Source organism: Lissotriton vulgaris, chromosome 6, assembly GCF_964263255.1.
Source record: "Lissotriton vulgaris chromosome 6, aLisVul1.2, whole genome shotgun sequence".
NCBI classification, from domain to species: Eukaryota; Metazoa; Chordata; class Amphibia; order Caudata; family Salamandridae; genus Lissotriton; species Lissotriton vulgaris.
The window spans coordinates 1,524,689,864-1,524,706,519 of record NC_141694.1 but is presented as its reverse complement, the minus strand read 5'-3'; the positions used below and the strand labels follow the sequence as shown (position 1 = coordinate 1,524,706,519).

Genomic DNA, 16,656 nt, shown 5'->3' with positions numbered 1-16,656 from the left:
TTGGTGGTGAACTCCCAATACAGCTTCTTCGGTAATATTCCTCCAGTAGGGTGGATCCTCAGTCACTTATTCATGAACTCCATGCACTGATCACAGCATCTCCAGTAGGGAGGACTTCCTCCACTGATCCTGCTAGAACTCTACATACTACTTCCAGGTTGGTTTAACAGAGCTCCCCTGAGTGAATTCTCCACACTTTTGGCTGGAGTCAATATATTACTTCATACTATACCATGTTAGTTTAACAGTTCCTTCATATGGTGGATTTTCAAGTGTTCATGAATGGACTCCATATACTCCTACCATTGTGGTTTAACAGCACCAACACTGGTGGACCCTCCTAAGTTCCTTGGTGAACTCTATATACTGTTCTTGTGATGATTTAACAGGAACTCCACTGGGTGAGTCGATCCTAAACTCTTGGATGGACTCTATGTAATCAGCTTATGGTTGCTTACCAAAGTTCAACAGGCTATGTTTTTAAAACTACAAAGTGGACTCTACCGATCCAGCCATGCTTCTATAAAAGCCACTCGAAGGCTCCAAGAAGACTATGATTACCTACACTGGTGAGAGAGGAGGGTATCATGGTGAACACCTGTGCATCAATGTTTTTTTAAGCAAAGGTTATATACGTCAGACAGAGCTTTTCACAGGACCCAGTTATAGGTTCCTCTATTGCCACAACCATGACTGGTTTATACATGCTGTCTACAATCGTATCCTCACCCTTTTTTGCTTTCCACCAGATGCATATGAAATGCTGACACACCGCTGCATCACGGTCTAGGCCGCACTCTCGGAGAATCATGCACAACACCAATACTCAACATTGATAATTGACAGATTTGGTAATCCATGCAGCTGAGAGTCAGAGCAATTGACAGCAGGTCTAGAGAGCACTTTGGGTCCTTAACAAGAGGTTAAAAGGCACTATAGAAATGCAGAATTACAATAGAATATCATGCCTTCACTGTAAAGATTGTTACTGTGATTGTAACCGAGGAAGTAACGTCCCAAAAAATGGCAGCACAAATAAACCTAATAAAAGTAATCTTATAGGTTTCAAGCTCACTCTAAAATGAACCAATATTCCATCGAAATTGATACAAATATATTTTATCTATTTTATGTTTAAATCAACAGCAACTCAATTATTTATAGAAAAACTGGGTAATCCCAAATGTTCATAATACAACAATTTACACCCAAAATGTGTCTGAGGTGAATGCAAAATGAAACATGTGGAGAGTGTGGAATCAGGTGGAGGTGACTAAATTGACCTGTTGTTTCATGGTGAGTTTTCAGTCCAGGATGATCTCAAGGTTGAGGGCATGGTCTGTCGGTGTGGGAGTGGGTCTCAGTTCAGCAGGCCAAAAAATATTGTGCCAAGAGGTGTTTTAGCACTTTGGTCTTGTCAGTTTTGAGCTTCAGACACTTGGCCTTCACCAGTCGGGGACATTCTTCATGCATTTGTGGAAGTTGGTTTTCATGATGGTGGGGTCTGCGGAGAGCAAGAGGATGAGCTGGGTGCTGTTGGCATAGGATATGATGTTGAGATCATAGGTTCTGACGATGTCGGCTAGAGGTGTGAAATAGATGTTGAAGTGGGTGGGGCTGAGGAAGGAACCTTGAGGGATATTGCAGATGGCGCTCTTGGGCTCCAAGGTGAAGGGAAATAGTGGATTCTCTGAGTTTGTCCCGTGTGGAACTATGCATTCTGAGGGCACCTCCCAGGATCCCGAAGTGGTGCAGCCTCTCGATGAGTGTGTGGTTGGATACAGTGTTGAACGATCCATTTGATAAACTGCACTATATATCCACACCCATATTTTCAGCCATTCATTCATGCAGCCACTCACACTTTTGAATCAGGTAATTTAGTTGATCCACCTAATAACCCACACACAATACACACACACAACACACCCACACCCTCCCCTTCACACAGACATGCATCCGCCTACGCATCCTTCATTTTGTGTATGTATGCCTGTAGGTTGGTTTGTGATCGTTTGTTTCATCTGTATGCATGCTGCCTCTGTGTGTATTGTTCCTTTGTGGGTTGTCTGTATACGTAGGCACCACTAAGTGTGATGTCTGAATTTTCATGTGCCTTTTTTGGTCTGTAGCCATAGGTGTCTTGTATCGTTGTTGCTCTCTGTTTACCAGTGTATCTAAGTGTTAATTTGTATCTTAACAGTTGCTCATTAGGCCTTTACTGTCTGTATTTGTTGGTGCATGTGTCCTATATGTTGCTTGACACTGTGTGCATCCAAAATACCTTTGAGTTTTGTCTATTGTTTATTTGACTTGCAATAGACAGAGAGTTAGGGACCGTTACCCTGGATTCTATGGTTATGGAAATGCATTTCACACATCATTACCACATCGTGCCATTTCAATTGCCTTTATAATTACTTTGAATGATGTTCAATACACTTCACATGACAAAGGGCATTCTAGTCAACCCTACAGATGATATTACACACCTTTCAATAATGCATCTGTAATGCTATTCATGATCACTTTCCTCATTTACCTCAATGATTGAGCTACCTAATCGTTTTTTTCCTTTCCTGCCCTTTCACTGAGTTAACCTCTTTCTTTGCCATATTACCATTCTTCACTCTGTGCGCTTCATAAGATATTCGATTTTTAAATGGCACTTCCTGGTGATGTTTGCATCGCTTTATGCTATTAGCTGAACAAGCTTTCCCTGACGCATTCCAAGGACTCTGCGTGAAGGTGGCACTTGTGCGTCTCGCATTGATTTCTCATTTTCAGGAGAGTTTTTTATTCCTGGAGGTGCCTCACTCTTTGGAAAGAGACCTAATAGTTCTTTACAGGTGTAGGTAACTGCTGTTACCCTTATATTGACCTTCTTTCTGCTGACGTGAGATGTTTCATTATTTTTTTTATCTCTAACCACTGCTGTGAAACAAATGGTATTTCTAGTTTGAAATGTTACCATGTGCCTGAATGTCAGGTAGCACTTATCACTTGTTTTTCTAGGCTGACATCAAATGAATGTGCAATTGTTAGACTTGGCATCCTTGGTGTTGTTTCCCCTGACTTTTTGCCTCTACCGCCTGCATTTTTGACTTGTGATGGAATTCGTTTTTGCTGGCTTAAATGCTTTGGGAACTTTGCCACTGCTGATAAGAGTCAAAGTGCAATTTCTCCCTGTATAAAAGCGTTATTATGATTGGTTATCCATGATTGCCATATTTGATTTACTGGTAAGTCCCTAGTACTGTGCACTGTGTGTGCCAAGCGCCTGTAAATCAAATGCTACTAGTGGGACTGCAGCACTGATTGTGCCACTCACATGAATAGGCCAGTAAAAATATATCTTTGACCTGCCATTGCAGGGTCTGAACATGTAGTTTTTAACTGCCATGTTGACCCTGCAAGTGCACCCACTTGCCAGGTCCTATTCCTCTCTTTTCCTACATGTATGTCACCCCTCAGGTAGGCTCAAGGTACGCCCATGGGCAGGGTGCAGTGTATGTGAAAGGTAGGACTTGTACCGGTGAGTGTGACATGTCCTGATAGTGAAATAATGTGTTTTGTTTTTCACTATTGAAAAGATATATGTCACATAGGCTAACAAGGGAGTTGCTTTGTAACATCTTACAAGTATATCTTTCCTATGGGACAAGATAGAGAAATAGAGTTTAGGCTCTCTGAACTCAGAATTTAATAACACATCTTTTAGTAAAGTTGGGTTTTAAATTATGTGTTTGAAAATACCACTTTCAGGAAGTAGGCATTTTCTTATTTAATCATTCTGTGTGCCTCTGCTGTTTGTATATTGACTGTCTGGTTTCAGAGTGACAGGAGCAGTAGGAAGCGTTTAATTTCCACCTGGATAGGCTGTGTCTCTTTTACACAATGCTGTCTTAAACTCCTGTGGTCATGCTGCACCAGAGAGGACAGAACTGGTTTGGACTGGGCTCAGAGACAATTATCACAAAGAGAAAAATAGGGTATTGGTATTGGAACTTAAACCCCAGAGAATTATACCACTTCTGGACTCAAGAGGAACCTCTGCCAAGGAGAAGAGCTGGAGTTCTGCAAGGAGGAGTACTGCCCCCTTTCTGCGTGTGGTTTGCGGGGTTGGCCTGCAGTTACTGCTTCTGCCAAAGAGAGATCAAACACTGGAACTTTGCTGTGAACCTGCTTGAACAAGAATCTCCAAGGACTTGTGTTTGCTGACCTCCTGTTCTGAAGTCTCAGGGACACAAACACTTCACCTGCAACCCACTGACCAGAACCTGGACTCAACTGTGGACTCCTTTATTCAAATGGCACCATTTCCAGTTCCTGGGCCTGGAGAATTGTGTGGTTGGAGCTGCAAAGCAAGAAAAACAAATCTGAAGCCATCAGCGGAGCAGCCAGTGAAGCAGCGACCTGCAACGAGGATGGGGCACTGCTAGTGAAGTGCACTCCGGACCGCCCTGCCTGCAACGCTGCTCTGACGCCCTTCAATGCCTGCAGTTATCGGCCTTCCAGGCGCCAGCACTGGCACCAAAACCATCACAGCCTGTGCCAGCATCACATTATCGTGGAGCTGATAACCGACGAGGGTGAATTCATGAACTCTTGACTTTACATCGCATCGCCTCACAGGAACAGACGCCTCACTGCCCACGCTGCCTAACTTCCCCTGTCCCGCATTCAATCACACACCTCCTCACTGACTCGATGCCTCGCCTTCTCTGTGGCAACCAGGGAACTAGCTTCGCCTCGGCACCGACGCCTCACCTCCACGATGCCGTGCATCCTCCATAGACTTGGTTTCCAACGTGCTGTTGTTTGATGGTTCGTGTGACTCTGTGCCCGACACCGTGCACCTCGTGGTCGGCGCTGTACTTTGGATGTATGCCTGGCATTACGTCGTAATAGCTCCAAGTGGAGTTATTTGTTTCTACAAGTACTATTTTTTAAATAACTTTTATAAAAACCACATCTTGATACATGTATGTTGGATTTTCTTTTCATTTTAGTCTTCTTTGGTTTAGATAAAGATATTATATTTTTCTAAACTGGTATGGTGTCCATTTGTGGTGATTTCAATGTGTTACTCTGTGGTTGTAGTACAAATACTTTACACTTTGCACACGGGATAAGCCAGTCTGCTCGTGTGAAGCTACCAAGGGGGTGAGGAAGGGTTATCCAAAGTGTGTAACTCCCTTACCTTGACTAGAAGCAAGGGCCTCTACTTGGACAAAGGTGCATACCTCTCCCAAATAGAGACCCTCATTTGTAACAGCAAATATCAGAACAGTCTCTAATTTGAAGATATTACAGAAGTAGATGCTGAGTGCTTGCTGTAGGATTGATGTGTTCTATCTTGATGACACATCAGGCTTGGGTGGAGACTCCGGATGAGACAATTCAGGTAATGGTGACTGGAAATGTTGACACACTAGTATGGAGAAATAGGTGGTTAGGAGGTGAAGAGCTGGTGAAGATGAGACAGTGATCCCTGAAAAAACATAGCTATGATGACGAGGCCAGTGAGCGGCATGCAGTGCCTACAAAATGACAACTGAAAAAAATTATAATTGTATATCCCACAAAATTAACAATACTTCTAAGGAAAATGGAGAAAGAAATAAAGGTAAAAGAGGAACATTTTCCAATTATGCCATGTAGAATAGTAGAGGCAGAAATTTGATCGCAAGGAAACGTCATAGAAATACAGGAGAGACAAGAAAAGAAACAATAATGCTTTGTGATACCCTAATTCATCAGCACCCTAAAGGAGATGAGGAGGCACTCTTAACAATTATAATCAGAAATTAAAGTCACGTCTTGGGTTACTGTATTACAGAAATCTTGTGATGAGAAAAGCAATCTGGTCAGAAAGTGGTTATGTTATGAAGAATGTGACACGCACATCTATTTATTTTTTGGAAATGACATAAATATCTAATATACACCTCTGTATGTAGAACAACATTGTAAATGATGAAAGACTGCAATTTAAGATTGAAAGAACAAAGATTAAAAAAACATATTTATGTAGTGTAGAAAACTCGGGATGGAATAATTGCGGTTTGGGGATAGAGCAGTGTACAAACAACCAATTGATTTCAACATAGAGCCACTGTTTTATTGTGTGTGTGTGTGTGTTTTATATAGAATGTAAATAGAAGTTTCAAAGACATAGCACACTCACTCCAGACCTAACAATGACTATAGTCTCTTTCTTACAATGAAAGCTGTATCCTCACAGATTTCCTTTGTGGTGGATGCAAAGGGCCATATTAACAGAGCAAATAGCACCTTAAGACAAACGTGTTTGGTTAAGTATTAAAAACTAACAACGGGTGGTGAAAGAGCCAGGTAAATCGTACTTTGTATTTGTCAAACAAGTAACTTTGGTTGATATGATATTCTGCAGAGGACTTTATCTAGTTTGACAAGTGAGAAGCAATGCTCATTCCCCGGGCTGCTCTCTGTTTGAAAGAGTGTATAAAGTGTGGCTTGAAACTAATCAGGGGAGTGCGTTCTATGCACCTGAAACACCCATTGTCTCATTTAGAGCCATATGAACAGATAACAGCAGGGATTTGCATGAACGGTGGAGTGTGTTTACATACATGTGCATATGTTAAAGTGCTTACGTGGTTAAGTGTCTATGTACTTTTGAGGCCTTCACCTAATTTCCGAACCCTACTATTGCAGATTTTTAAAAAAGGCAAAAAATGCATGAATTTCATGGTAAAGTCCTTTTTTATTTATTTCCACTTAAATCAATATTATTTCCTTATTTAACGGGCTGTTGACTCTACAGCAGTTTCTTCACGACTGAAGTGTCCATTGAAGGCTAAGCTTGGTGTTCACAGTGTCGGACTGACCTATAGGGCAATCAGGCAGTGCCCAGCAGGCTGGTAAAACAGGTCAGCCTTTGCCTAAGTATGCAAGAAGAAGCAATCAGCTAAACAACCACAATTAACGGTCTAAAACAGCAAATTCGAGAAACAGACAATTCAGAAACAAAAAATGTCTTTTAGTTTAAGACAGCTGAATGTCTTACTGCTAAGAGTGACAGATGTCCCATTGTAAATGCTTGACACATTTTTTTGTCTGGATAAGTTATGAGAAACAATGCATCAGACAACTGGAATGAACTGTGGAATGATGGAATGTGCCTCCTTAGGTTGGTTGCCCTTTCTACAGAAATCTCTAGATGCAGCTAACACTTACAAAAGGATACAAGTTTCTGCCTTAATAAAAATAAATTTAATGGAAGTTGGGAAACTGAAAGTTGGTTAAGAGGTGATGGAACAGTTGGGGAAGGGTGACAGAATGCCATTTTGCACTAATTAATAATCAAGCGTGATTAGATGAAGTAGTTTCAATTTGCAGTGAAACTCCTAAAACCAAATAAGCAGAAACAATAGTAATGTACTGGCATTGCTGCTGGGTCACCCCCAGAAATGTTGCCTTCTTTTGCTGTGTCCGCACTCTGTGCATGTGCACTTTACTCATACTAACCATGGTAAATTTGGTTTACACCTGCTTGGAGTATTTATTTACTTGCAAGTCCTTAGTGTAAGATATTACATGTACTCAAGGCAAATTAAATGCTACTAGTGGACTGAAGCACTCATTGTGTCACCCACTAAAGTAGCTCTGTTAAACATCTGTCAGGCTTGCCACAACTCCCTGCGACAAAGTTTTAAACTTCTATTTTGACCTGGAAAAATCAACCTTTTACCAGGCCAAAACCTTCCTTTTTAATAATTATAAGTCACCCCTAAGTTAGGCTCTAAAAGCTCAGGGTGCACTGTATTAAAAAAGTAGAACATGTAGATTTAGGTGTTACATGTCCTGACAGTGAAAAAACACTTGTAGTTTTTCACTCTCCCATAGACTTATATTGGGTAACCTTATCAAACTTAATACGGGAAACCTCAGTTTGTGAGCAGATATAGAAATAATTATTTCCCTCAATTAAATTGTCATATAAAAAACTCTTTAATGGTAAAGTCAGATCTCAAATTCCTGTTGTGAAAATATCCCTTTTAGAAAGTTTTCCTTTTGCTGCCAAGTAAAATATTCCTTTCTATCCAGAGTCACATGATTGTTAATGCTGTGAGGCATATTCCTTCCACATAAGGAACAAAAGGGGCCTGGGTGTGGAGGGGGTAGGCTTTTCTGACAGGAGGGCTGGGGAGGATTTGTTCCTTGCCATGATTAAACTTCAAAGGAACCTGCTGACAGCACATACAAGGGAACCTGACACCAGGCCTGCACTTGCCTTTTTCCCCCTAGCCAGGTTGGAGCCAAACCCAGTAGAAGAGAGGGACTGGCATAATTAGGTTGGAAGTAGGCCAAGGATTGCCCCCCACACACAGGCTAGCACTGGGTATAAAAGTGGCACCCTATGCACCTCAGAACACTCCAAAACCAGAAGATTTAGAAGAAGGTCTATTTTACTGCCTAAAGAAGGAAGACTGGACTTGCTTGTGACTTGCTTGCTTGAAACCAGGATCCCAGAAGTGACTCCAAGGGTAAGTTGGCTGATATTTACATGGACACAGCAAGCTTCCAGAGGCCTTCCCTGCAACTTCCCAACTGAACAGCACCAACTTGACTTGCCCAGGATCCTAATGCTACCTTCTGCTGGAGGGAGTCCTGACCTAGAATAGGTGCTTCCAAGGGTCCTGGGTCCTTGGTTGGTGTCAGAGTTTACTCCCCAACCTGCAAATTGCAAGAACTGAATGGCAGACAAAAATCCAGAAGCTCTGGGCTCTTCATGACAGCGAACAACTGGCCGAGCCTCCTGCCAACACGGAGGGCTTACTCCTACCTGCTCCAGCAATGACCGCCTGTGTCTCCAGTCAATGTGAACCTCAGACAGCAACATGCTCTTCTCTCTGAAAATGATTTCTTCATGGCTTCCGCCAATGTGAAGCTCCTGATGAGACTACTCAAGTGGCACTTGACTGAGTGAGAAGGTAAACTTTCTACTGGGATGAGCCTGATCCCTCTAAGTGACATGCACCCAATCATTATAAACCTGAACCTGTAACTTTGATCCGATACAGCATGAACAGATACCGGTGTGTTGCAATTTGTGTTTCTTTGTGCTATTTTTACCTGAAACATTAAACATTCATAACTCTGGCTTGATTTATTAGATTTTTGTAATTTTGGTATAATTTCATCTACAAAAGTGCACCCTAGTTTCTTAAATTACTGTGTGATTTTTCTTGTGTCGTGTTTTCATTTTATTCCTCTTTGAGTGCTGCATAAATATTTTACACATTGCCTCTAAGTTAAGCCTAACTGCGTTTGTGCCAAATTACCTGCTGGTTAAACACAGGTTTATTTGGTGACTTTTATGGTTCACCCTAAAAGGATTGTGTAATTATTTGAGTGGGGCTGTCACCCCTTTCAACTACTAACCAAATTTCGTACAAATACAATAGGAACCCCAAACGCATACTTATAGGAAGTCTTTTATTCAGTCAAATAAGAAGTAATTATTCCATCTTGTATTCAAAATGAACTATTTATGAGCAGTGTGTTTTTTAATTTAGGCATGGAGTATCACTTACAGAACCATTCAAATGTATAACACAACAAATTAATCAGTAATGGTTGTCTTACTGATTTAAATCTATATAGAGGTACAAAAGAATGAAATGTTTAATTTTTGCACCAACCTTATTAAAAGATGTACTGTAACTCATGAAAGATACACAAGATCAAGAGGCCTGGGACAAGGTTTTGAAACTAATGCATAAATCCTGAATTCCATGATGCCAGAGTTGCCAATTCTTTATATAAAGTGCAAAATCCAAATCTGAGCTTCATTGCGGGCTAGTTGATTAACCTTGCTATTGTCTACAAAGAAAAAATATAGGTGAAAATGTACGCAGGAAAGACTTAATTTGCATCCAACTGTGTTTGAATGTTAACAAGGAGACAACTTGCATCTAATACTTTAAAGAAAATCTATTAATAATTGCAAGCATTTCTAATAAAAAGAAAAAATGAAATAGCTTGATTTGTTGACTTTGTTCAGAATATTTGTATACAAATCAAATTATATAAAAGAGTAGCTCATAGCGGCTGTGTAAATTAAAATACTTGTTTCAAAAGCCCAAACTCTATAGAATAAAATCTGTAAAGGTTTTCCAATATTTTTGCATCTGATTCCATTGTGTACATCAAGTGAACGTTGCTTATCATTGCAATCAGCTGCATGATTGGTTTTTAAATTTCATTTACAAAAATTGATTTGTTAAGGCATTGCCTTTTCATAGATAATAAATTATATATCATTTCTGAGGCTGCTTTTGTAAAAACTAAAAGCACTTTGTTGCATAAAACTCACCCTCAGTTATTTTACTTACCATTTCTACAGCCCAGATTGGGTAAGATATACACAGACCTGAAAAGCACTGGACAAAGCAAATTTGACAAAACAGTTTTATAACAATTCATCACCACCTACTGAGATGTCAGCAGAGCACTCTGCCATGAACAGCATATCAACTCTGTAGGGAATATACTTAAATCTATAGCTGCGAAGCAAGCTGCCACTGAGATCGCTCTGCCCCTGGGATAAAATATGACAGTCATACTGTTTAAACAGCCACTCTCACCTTCTGATGCAAACCTGCAAGGGAAGACAGCCTGGTTACCAGCAATTTCTGGTAGGCATTTTAAACAAAGTGGCACAGTTATTCAGCTTCAATAGCCCAAGTGTGAGCATTTGATCTCCACTGACAGCTGGTACCCATTCATGATTCTTTCATTATGGAAAATTCTGATTTCTAAATTGGATATTGAATACCGGGGTTGTCTGCATGTACACCAATTCTCCCCCCCCCCCCCACCCCACCCCCAAGAGGAGCCTTAAACGTCTTTGTGAACATTCAATAAAAAGGGATATGTACTAAGAAGTATCCCTTCTTGCGCTTATTTTTTCCTGCAGGCGCTGGTTGGAACTCCTCACTCTTTATCTCCTTCTCAGATATGTCAGGAACCAAAGAATGAAAAAACCCAAAGCCTAAGAAAGCAAGTGGTTCCAGAAGTGCAAAAAAGACTGAGGATCTGATGTGTAAATCTTAATATTGGCTCTCACGTAAAATGATTTCCAAATTATGATTCTGCAAGAATTAAAACTAGCGAATCAATTTGTGAATGTTGCAACGACTGATAACCTCACAGATCCAGGAAGAGAGCCAAAAGCATTTAAGCCTTGGGGAGACTCACACTTCTCAATCAATGGTTCTTTAAGAAAAATATTTATAATGTCAAGCCAAGAGCCACAAAAAGAGGCAGGAAGAAAAAGGAAGAGGAAGTTCAGTGACCAGGAACTAGATATCCTGGTTGAATATTATGTTGCTCAAAAGGATAGAATACCTTGAAAGACCTCAGTTACCATCACAGGGGCTACCAAAAACAAATACGGAGGAGGGTTTAAGGCCAGATTATGCTCTAGGGTTATCTATAGGAATGCTGAGGAAATCTGTAAATGTGGATATGACCTAAGGTCAAGGAACAAGGAACAAATTGACAACTGGAGGCATGAAGCAGAAGCAACAAATGTGGGACCCAGCAGAGAGCCAAACCGTTTGCCAGTGCAAGGAATACATCAAGTTTGCCTTCCTGCCAGAGGCAGTGACTGGAGTTTCATCTGTTTATACATCTGCTCCAAGATTAAATACACCATGTGTGCTTACATTTTACATTTAATTGCAAAAACCTAACCTCTACCAACTGTGCTTTAAAGTACAATAAGCATATTTACTTCAAAACTACATAAAAAGCAGCCTTTTTAAACATTCTAATTTAGATTTCATGTATATCCCAGACAATGCATGTTGGGTAATGTAGTCATGGTTGATTGAGGCATTCCGCCAGTCAAAAATCAAAAACATAATATCATTGTAACCGAAGTAAAATAAAGATGAAAATTAAGATTATGAAAAAGTATTAACTTAGCATGCTTACATTTAAATTATATTATTTAAAAACTATTAACAATTTAAATAAAGGCATCTGATATCATTACGAAAGCAAAATAATATTATGGTTGCTGTGCATGCCAACAGAGCCAACTATTCAGAGAACCTAGGCACAGACTGAAACAGGGGAAGAAGCTTTTTTTTAACAGCCCTGACAGGCATACACTACTAGATCAGCAACCTCTGTTACTAATTCAGCCACCACTGACTCCAAACCACAAATATATTTAGGCAGGGAAAGGCATCTGATGTTAGGCAGACAATTTTGTGATATTGCACAATTCACACATGTCCTTGGATGTGTGGATACAACCCTTGTTCTCCTATGCATCCACTCAGGCAGTGAGATTCTTTTCAGAGAATGTAAAAATCTAGCCCTCCCTGAAGATACAGGGTGCGTGCAATGCAGGGCAGTTGCTTTAAGCTAAGTTCCCATCAAACTGTACCTATTGGCATTCTTACAGCTTCACAGCTCTATAAGTTAGACACATCTATGCTACTGATTTAGTGTAAGCAGCAAAGGGCCATGTGTGATCTTAGTAAGATTGTGGACTAAGTTTCAGAAAACCATATATATGCCAGAGTTCAGACAAGCTAGAAAGGACAAGTGTTAAGTTATAGCTGCTGGCTCAAAGGCAAACAAGTGTTGACAGAAACAACAACAGACCCTCTCAAAAGTATCACTAGAAAGGCCTGGATCTGCTACAGCTGTCATGTGCAGATGCACAGCAGATATAATAATTGAGATGGTTTGCCATAGCTGCAGTACAGCCAGAAGCCTTGCTCAAATGACAAATACATTTGAGGAAATATAAATAGTTAAAGCATTCAACAAATCTAATACATCATTAGTGGAGAGTGAAGAGGCTTCAAGTGTTACTAGTGCTTCTGAGTCACCTGAACCAGGTATTACAAGGAACAGAATTAGCCACAGTTGCCAGGAAGACAGTAGTTTAATGAAGCACCTCAGAAAAAGGAGAGGTATTAGTAAGGCAAAAGTAAGTAGAATACAACATTTATGTTAATCATGTTTCTTTTCAAGTATTTTTTGACAATGATGCAAAATACTTTAAAAAGGCAATCACTACCAATTGTTGAAACAGAACTAAAATGTACTGTCCTTACTATGATATCTGAAGAAATGTATGCTAATTAAAGTCTATATCAAAATGTATGTCACTCTGTCTTTTATCCTGAAAGTAATTGTTTGTTACATCAGTCTGACATGCACATCATTCTGCTGCCACTACTGAATCCTGTGCTCGGGTTGAAGCCTAGGGTGGGGTCCTTCGTCAGCAACAAAGTCATAACTGACTGACTTCATAACATTCCCTTTCTAGTACTTATGTGGGGTAAGATGGCACATGCAGCCATTATTGTGCAACAAGTGGCAGGGTTCTATTCTAGTGAGCCAAATGGCCATTGCAAAATAGATCTGGTTTGCTGATGACAAGTGTTCTATATGTCCTTTCTCTAGCCGACCTTGGGTTCAAGTATGATGCAATTGACCATAGTAATAGGGCACAAGTAGCATCACCTGAAATGGGAAGGTGTGCATGTAATTAAAATAAAAAAAGACCTACATATTGTTAGTGAGCAATACATCTTCATATATCCTTACCAAGCAGCCACCCGAATCCAAAGTTTCTTCTCACTAGTTTTCCATACAGTCTATAATGATGATGTGCGAAAGGTGAGTAGTGTTGCATTGCACAACCTCTTTGTCTTCAGGGAGTGCTAGCTTTTACATTCTCTGTAAAGAAACTCACTACCTGAGAGGATGCATAGGAGAACAAGGGTTTTATCCACACATCCAATGACATGTGTGAATTGTGCAGTATCACACAATTGGAACGTAGTAGCTTGGAGCTCGGCATGTAAATTTTATATTTACATCACGGCATTAATTAAGTTCCTGAAAACCCTGTACAGGGCAATCCATGCTCCCACCAACTGTTTTCAAATAACTACCAGCGTCAACAAATGTGGGTATTGGCTCACTGTGTTTGATGTACTGTCTAGAACAGGCTGCAGCTCATGAATCAGGCTGAAACTAACCTGCTTACTAAATCTACATCTAAAGTAAACCTCCCTCTCAGTTTGCTTTAAATCCTCCCTTTTCTACTCCTCCTCCTCTGCTGTGCTCCTAGGATGTGTATCCTGCTCACCACAGCGTGGAGTGCTCACTGTGTGAACGTTTCCTTAGCACTTTAGGTGAGCTTTTAGAGTTTGCACCTGGGTCCGCCTCCTTCTTCTGATAATAAATTGCACATCCAATTTGCTGCCATTGCAACTATTCTCAATTTGAAAATGTTTAGTATTGGTCATTTTTGAATCAGTGACTGCAAATAACAATCTAACCCCCACATGCATCATTGTGTCATTTTGCGAATTCTTATTTGAGAAAAATAAGGAATCGCAAATAAGAATTCGCAAAATGGGATGCATCAATTAATTCGCATTTTTTTAGCGATTCGGTAAAAATCGCAATTTTTACCGAATCGCAAGGAAAATGCGATTCCTTATGTGCGAAATCGCATTGTGCGACTTCGCAAATAAGGAAAAGACGCACATGATGAATACTCAAGTGATTGCAGTGTGGCTGCCTCTGAAACTAATGACAGACACCTGTGGGCTACTTCGAACTTGAATTTGGCAGTTTGGGGAGTGTGTGGAAGCTGCTGGACAGGTTACTGATTTCTCTTGAGATTATGGAGGCAAGCAATGTGGTTTTGGAGCCCCAGCAGCAGCAGCAGCAGCAGCAGCAACAGCAGCAGCAGCCCAGGAAAAGGAAAGTCAAATTTAGTGACAAAGAACTTGAGGTTCTAATTGAAGAAGTCACAGCTAAGCATGACCAACTTTTTGGAAAAAGTTCACTGAAAATACCTGAGGCAACGAAAAGAAAAATTTGGCTAACAATACAGGCAAAGGTCAATGCTGTAGGTGTCGCCCACAGAGACATCAGTAATCTCCAGAAGAGATGGTACGATTTGCGCAGCAGAGCAAAGGAGAAGATTGCGACACGCATCAAATCTGGAAGGAAAACTGGTGGGGGTACACCAAAAGACATACCAACTACCCCTTGGGATGAACTAGTAGAGGGGACTTTACCTACTGAAGCAGTTGTTGGAGTGTATGACATTGACACCTCAGAGCAGCCTGGAACAAGTCAAGGTAAATTTTTTTAAAAAACAGGATAATGTCATTGAGTGCATGACTTGTGAATAGATCTGTAAAGTTACAAATGTCAAAAGTACATGTTTTGCCAAAGTGCATAATAAATATTGTAAATTTAAGATGAAAGAATGGCATCATGGGACATGTAGTTTTCCTCACAAATATTCTTTTATTGCTGTCCAGACAACAGGATCACTGTTAGCAATAGGTACATTCACTTCCACGATAATTTGTCATCCATGCCTCAATATAGCAGTGTCATATGTTAATCTGTGAAAGAAAAACAGGCATTGGGAATATTTTTCTAACAGGTTACTCCCACTGTCTCATTTTTAGATGCTGATTTGGATGCAGAATTTATTCAATTTGCAGAGTCTTTCACACAAGACTTATTAAATGAGGCAGAAAATAACTTTGACCCACCACCTTCACCCACTGTGGAACCACAAAATCAAAGACGCAGACTGCGTCGACTGGTAGACACTGAATCTGAGGCAGAGGAAAATGTGGACACTGCAGTTCAAAATACAACACTGAATGCAGAGCCTGCACAAAGGGTCCCAGGCAGGCGTCAAAGACTGCGACAATTCTTCCGGCGTCGCAGAGCTCCTTCACAAACTCATGAATCAATGGATGACTTTGTAAATGGCAGTGTCCTTGAGAGGAAGTTATTAAAAGTACAGCGCCTGCAAGGCAAGGACATAAGGGTTATCAAGGGGAAAATCACCAATATAGCCAAAGACATGCACAATATTAGTTCTGCACTTGTCAACATGGTCAATGTCTCTTCAGACAAAATGGAACGAATGACCTCTGCAATAGAGACACTAAGTCAAGCAATGCATGGTGACCAGGGTGCAGTTTTGCAAAGAGCAGTTGTGAGTACGCAGTCAAGCACAAGAGCCATGCACAGAATGTGCAGTAATACTTCTAAATTGATTGAAACAACAATTGGCTTCCAAAAGGAAATGATGAAATGTTATGGTGAGCTGGCATGTGGCATGAAATCAATGCAAGGCCCCATTTCAGACCACCATCAAGGCCCAAGTACAATCTATCAACCAGTGTCTGCATTCCCTGCATCTTCTTCAGACAATGGAAATGTAAATATCAAACCACCTTCAGAAAGAAGAAGTGTCAGAAATGTAGCCAAAGACACCTGCAAAAAAAAAAATTCAAACCCTGTGAAGGTTAAGGCATTGGGGTTAAGAGCAAGGAAAAAGTGATTCATATATGAATATTTTGTGAACCTTTATTTTAACAGTTAATGGTTGACAATATTAATACATTTGAAGATTTTATTCAAATGAAATTTTTGTTTCAAAATACCACATACGTTGGAATGGAAGCACACATTCACTTTCATTTGAAAAACAATAAATACCTAAGTTACAGCACATGCATGTTTGTCCTGTCTCATACCTTTATTTAAAAGTAATGCTGAGTTATCTCTGCTCTTCTTCTCCTTCCCTCTGCA

At 40.4% G+C, this 16,656-nt stretch overlaps 2 protein-coding genes across 4 annotated transcripts in view; one reads left to right on the top strand and one right to left on the bottom strand.

The window, feature by feature from the left end:
• Nucleotides 1–16,656, bottom strand: part of PLCB1 (phospholipase C beta 1) — a 2,298,721-nt gene that overhangs the window by 1,464,454 nt on the left and 817,611 nt on the right. The window lies entirely within an intron of this gene.
• Nucleotides 13,679–16,405, top strand: LOC147709093 (uncharacterized). Its single transcript, XM_086925156.1, has 3 exons — nt 13,679–13,695; nt 14,875–15,176; nt 15,516–16,405. The coding sequence occupies exons 1-3, from the start codon at nt 13,679–13,681 to the stop codon at nt 16,403–16,405; spliced, it is 1,209 nt and encodes a 402-aa protein (XP_086781282.1).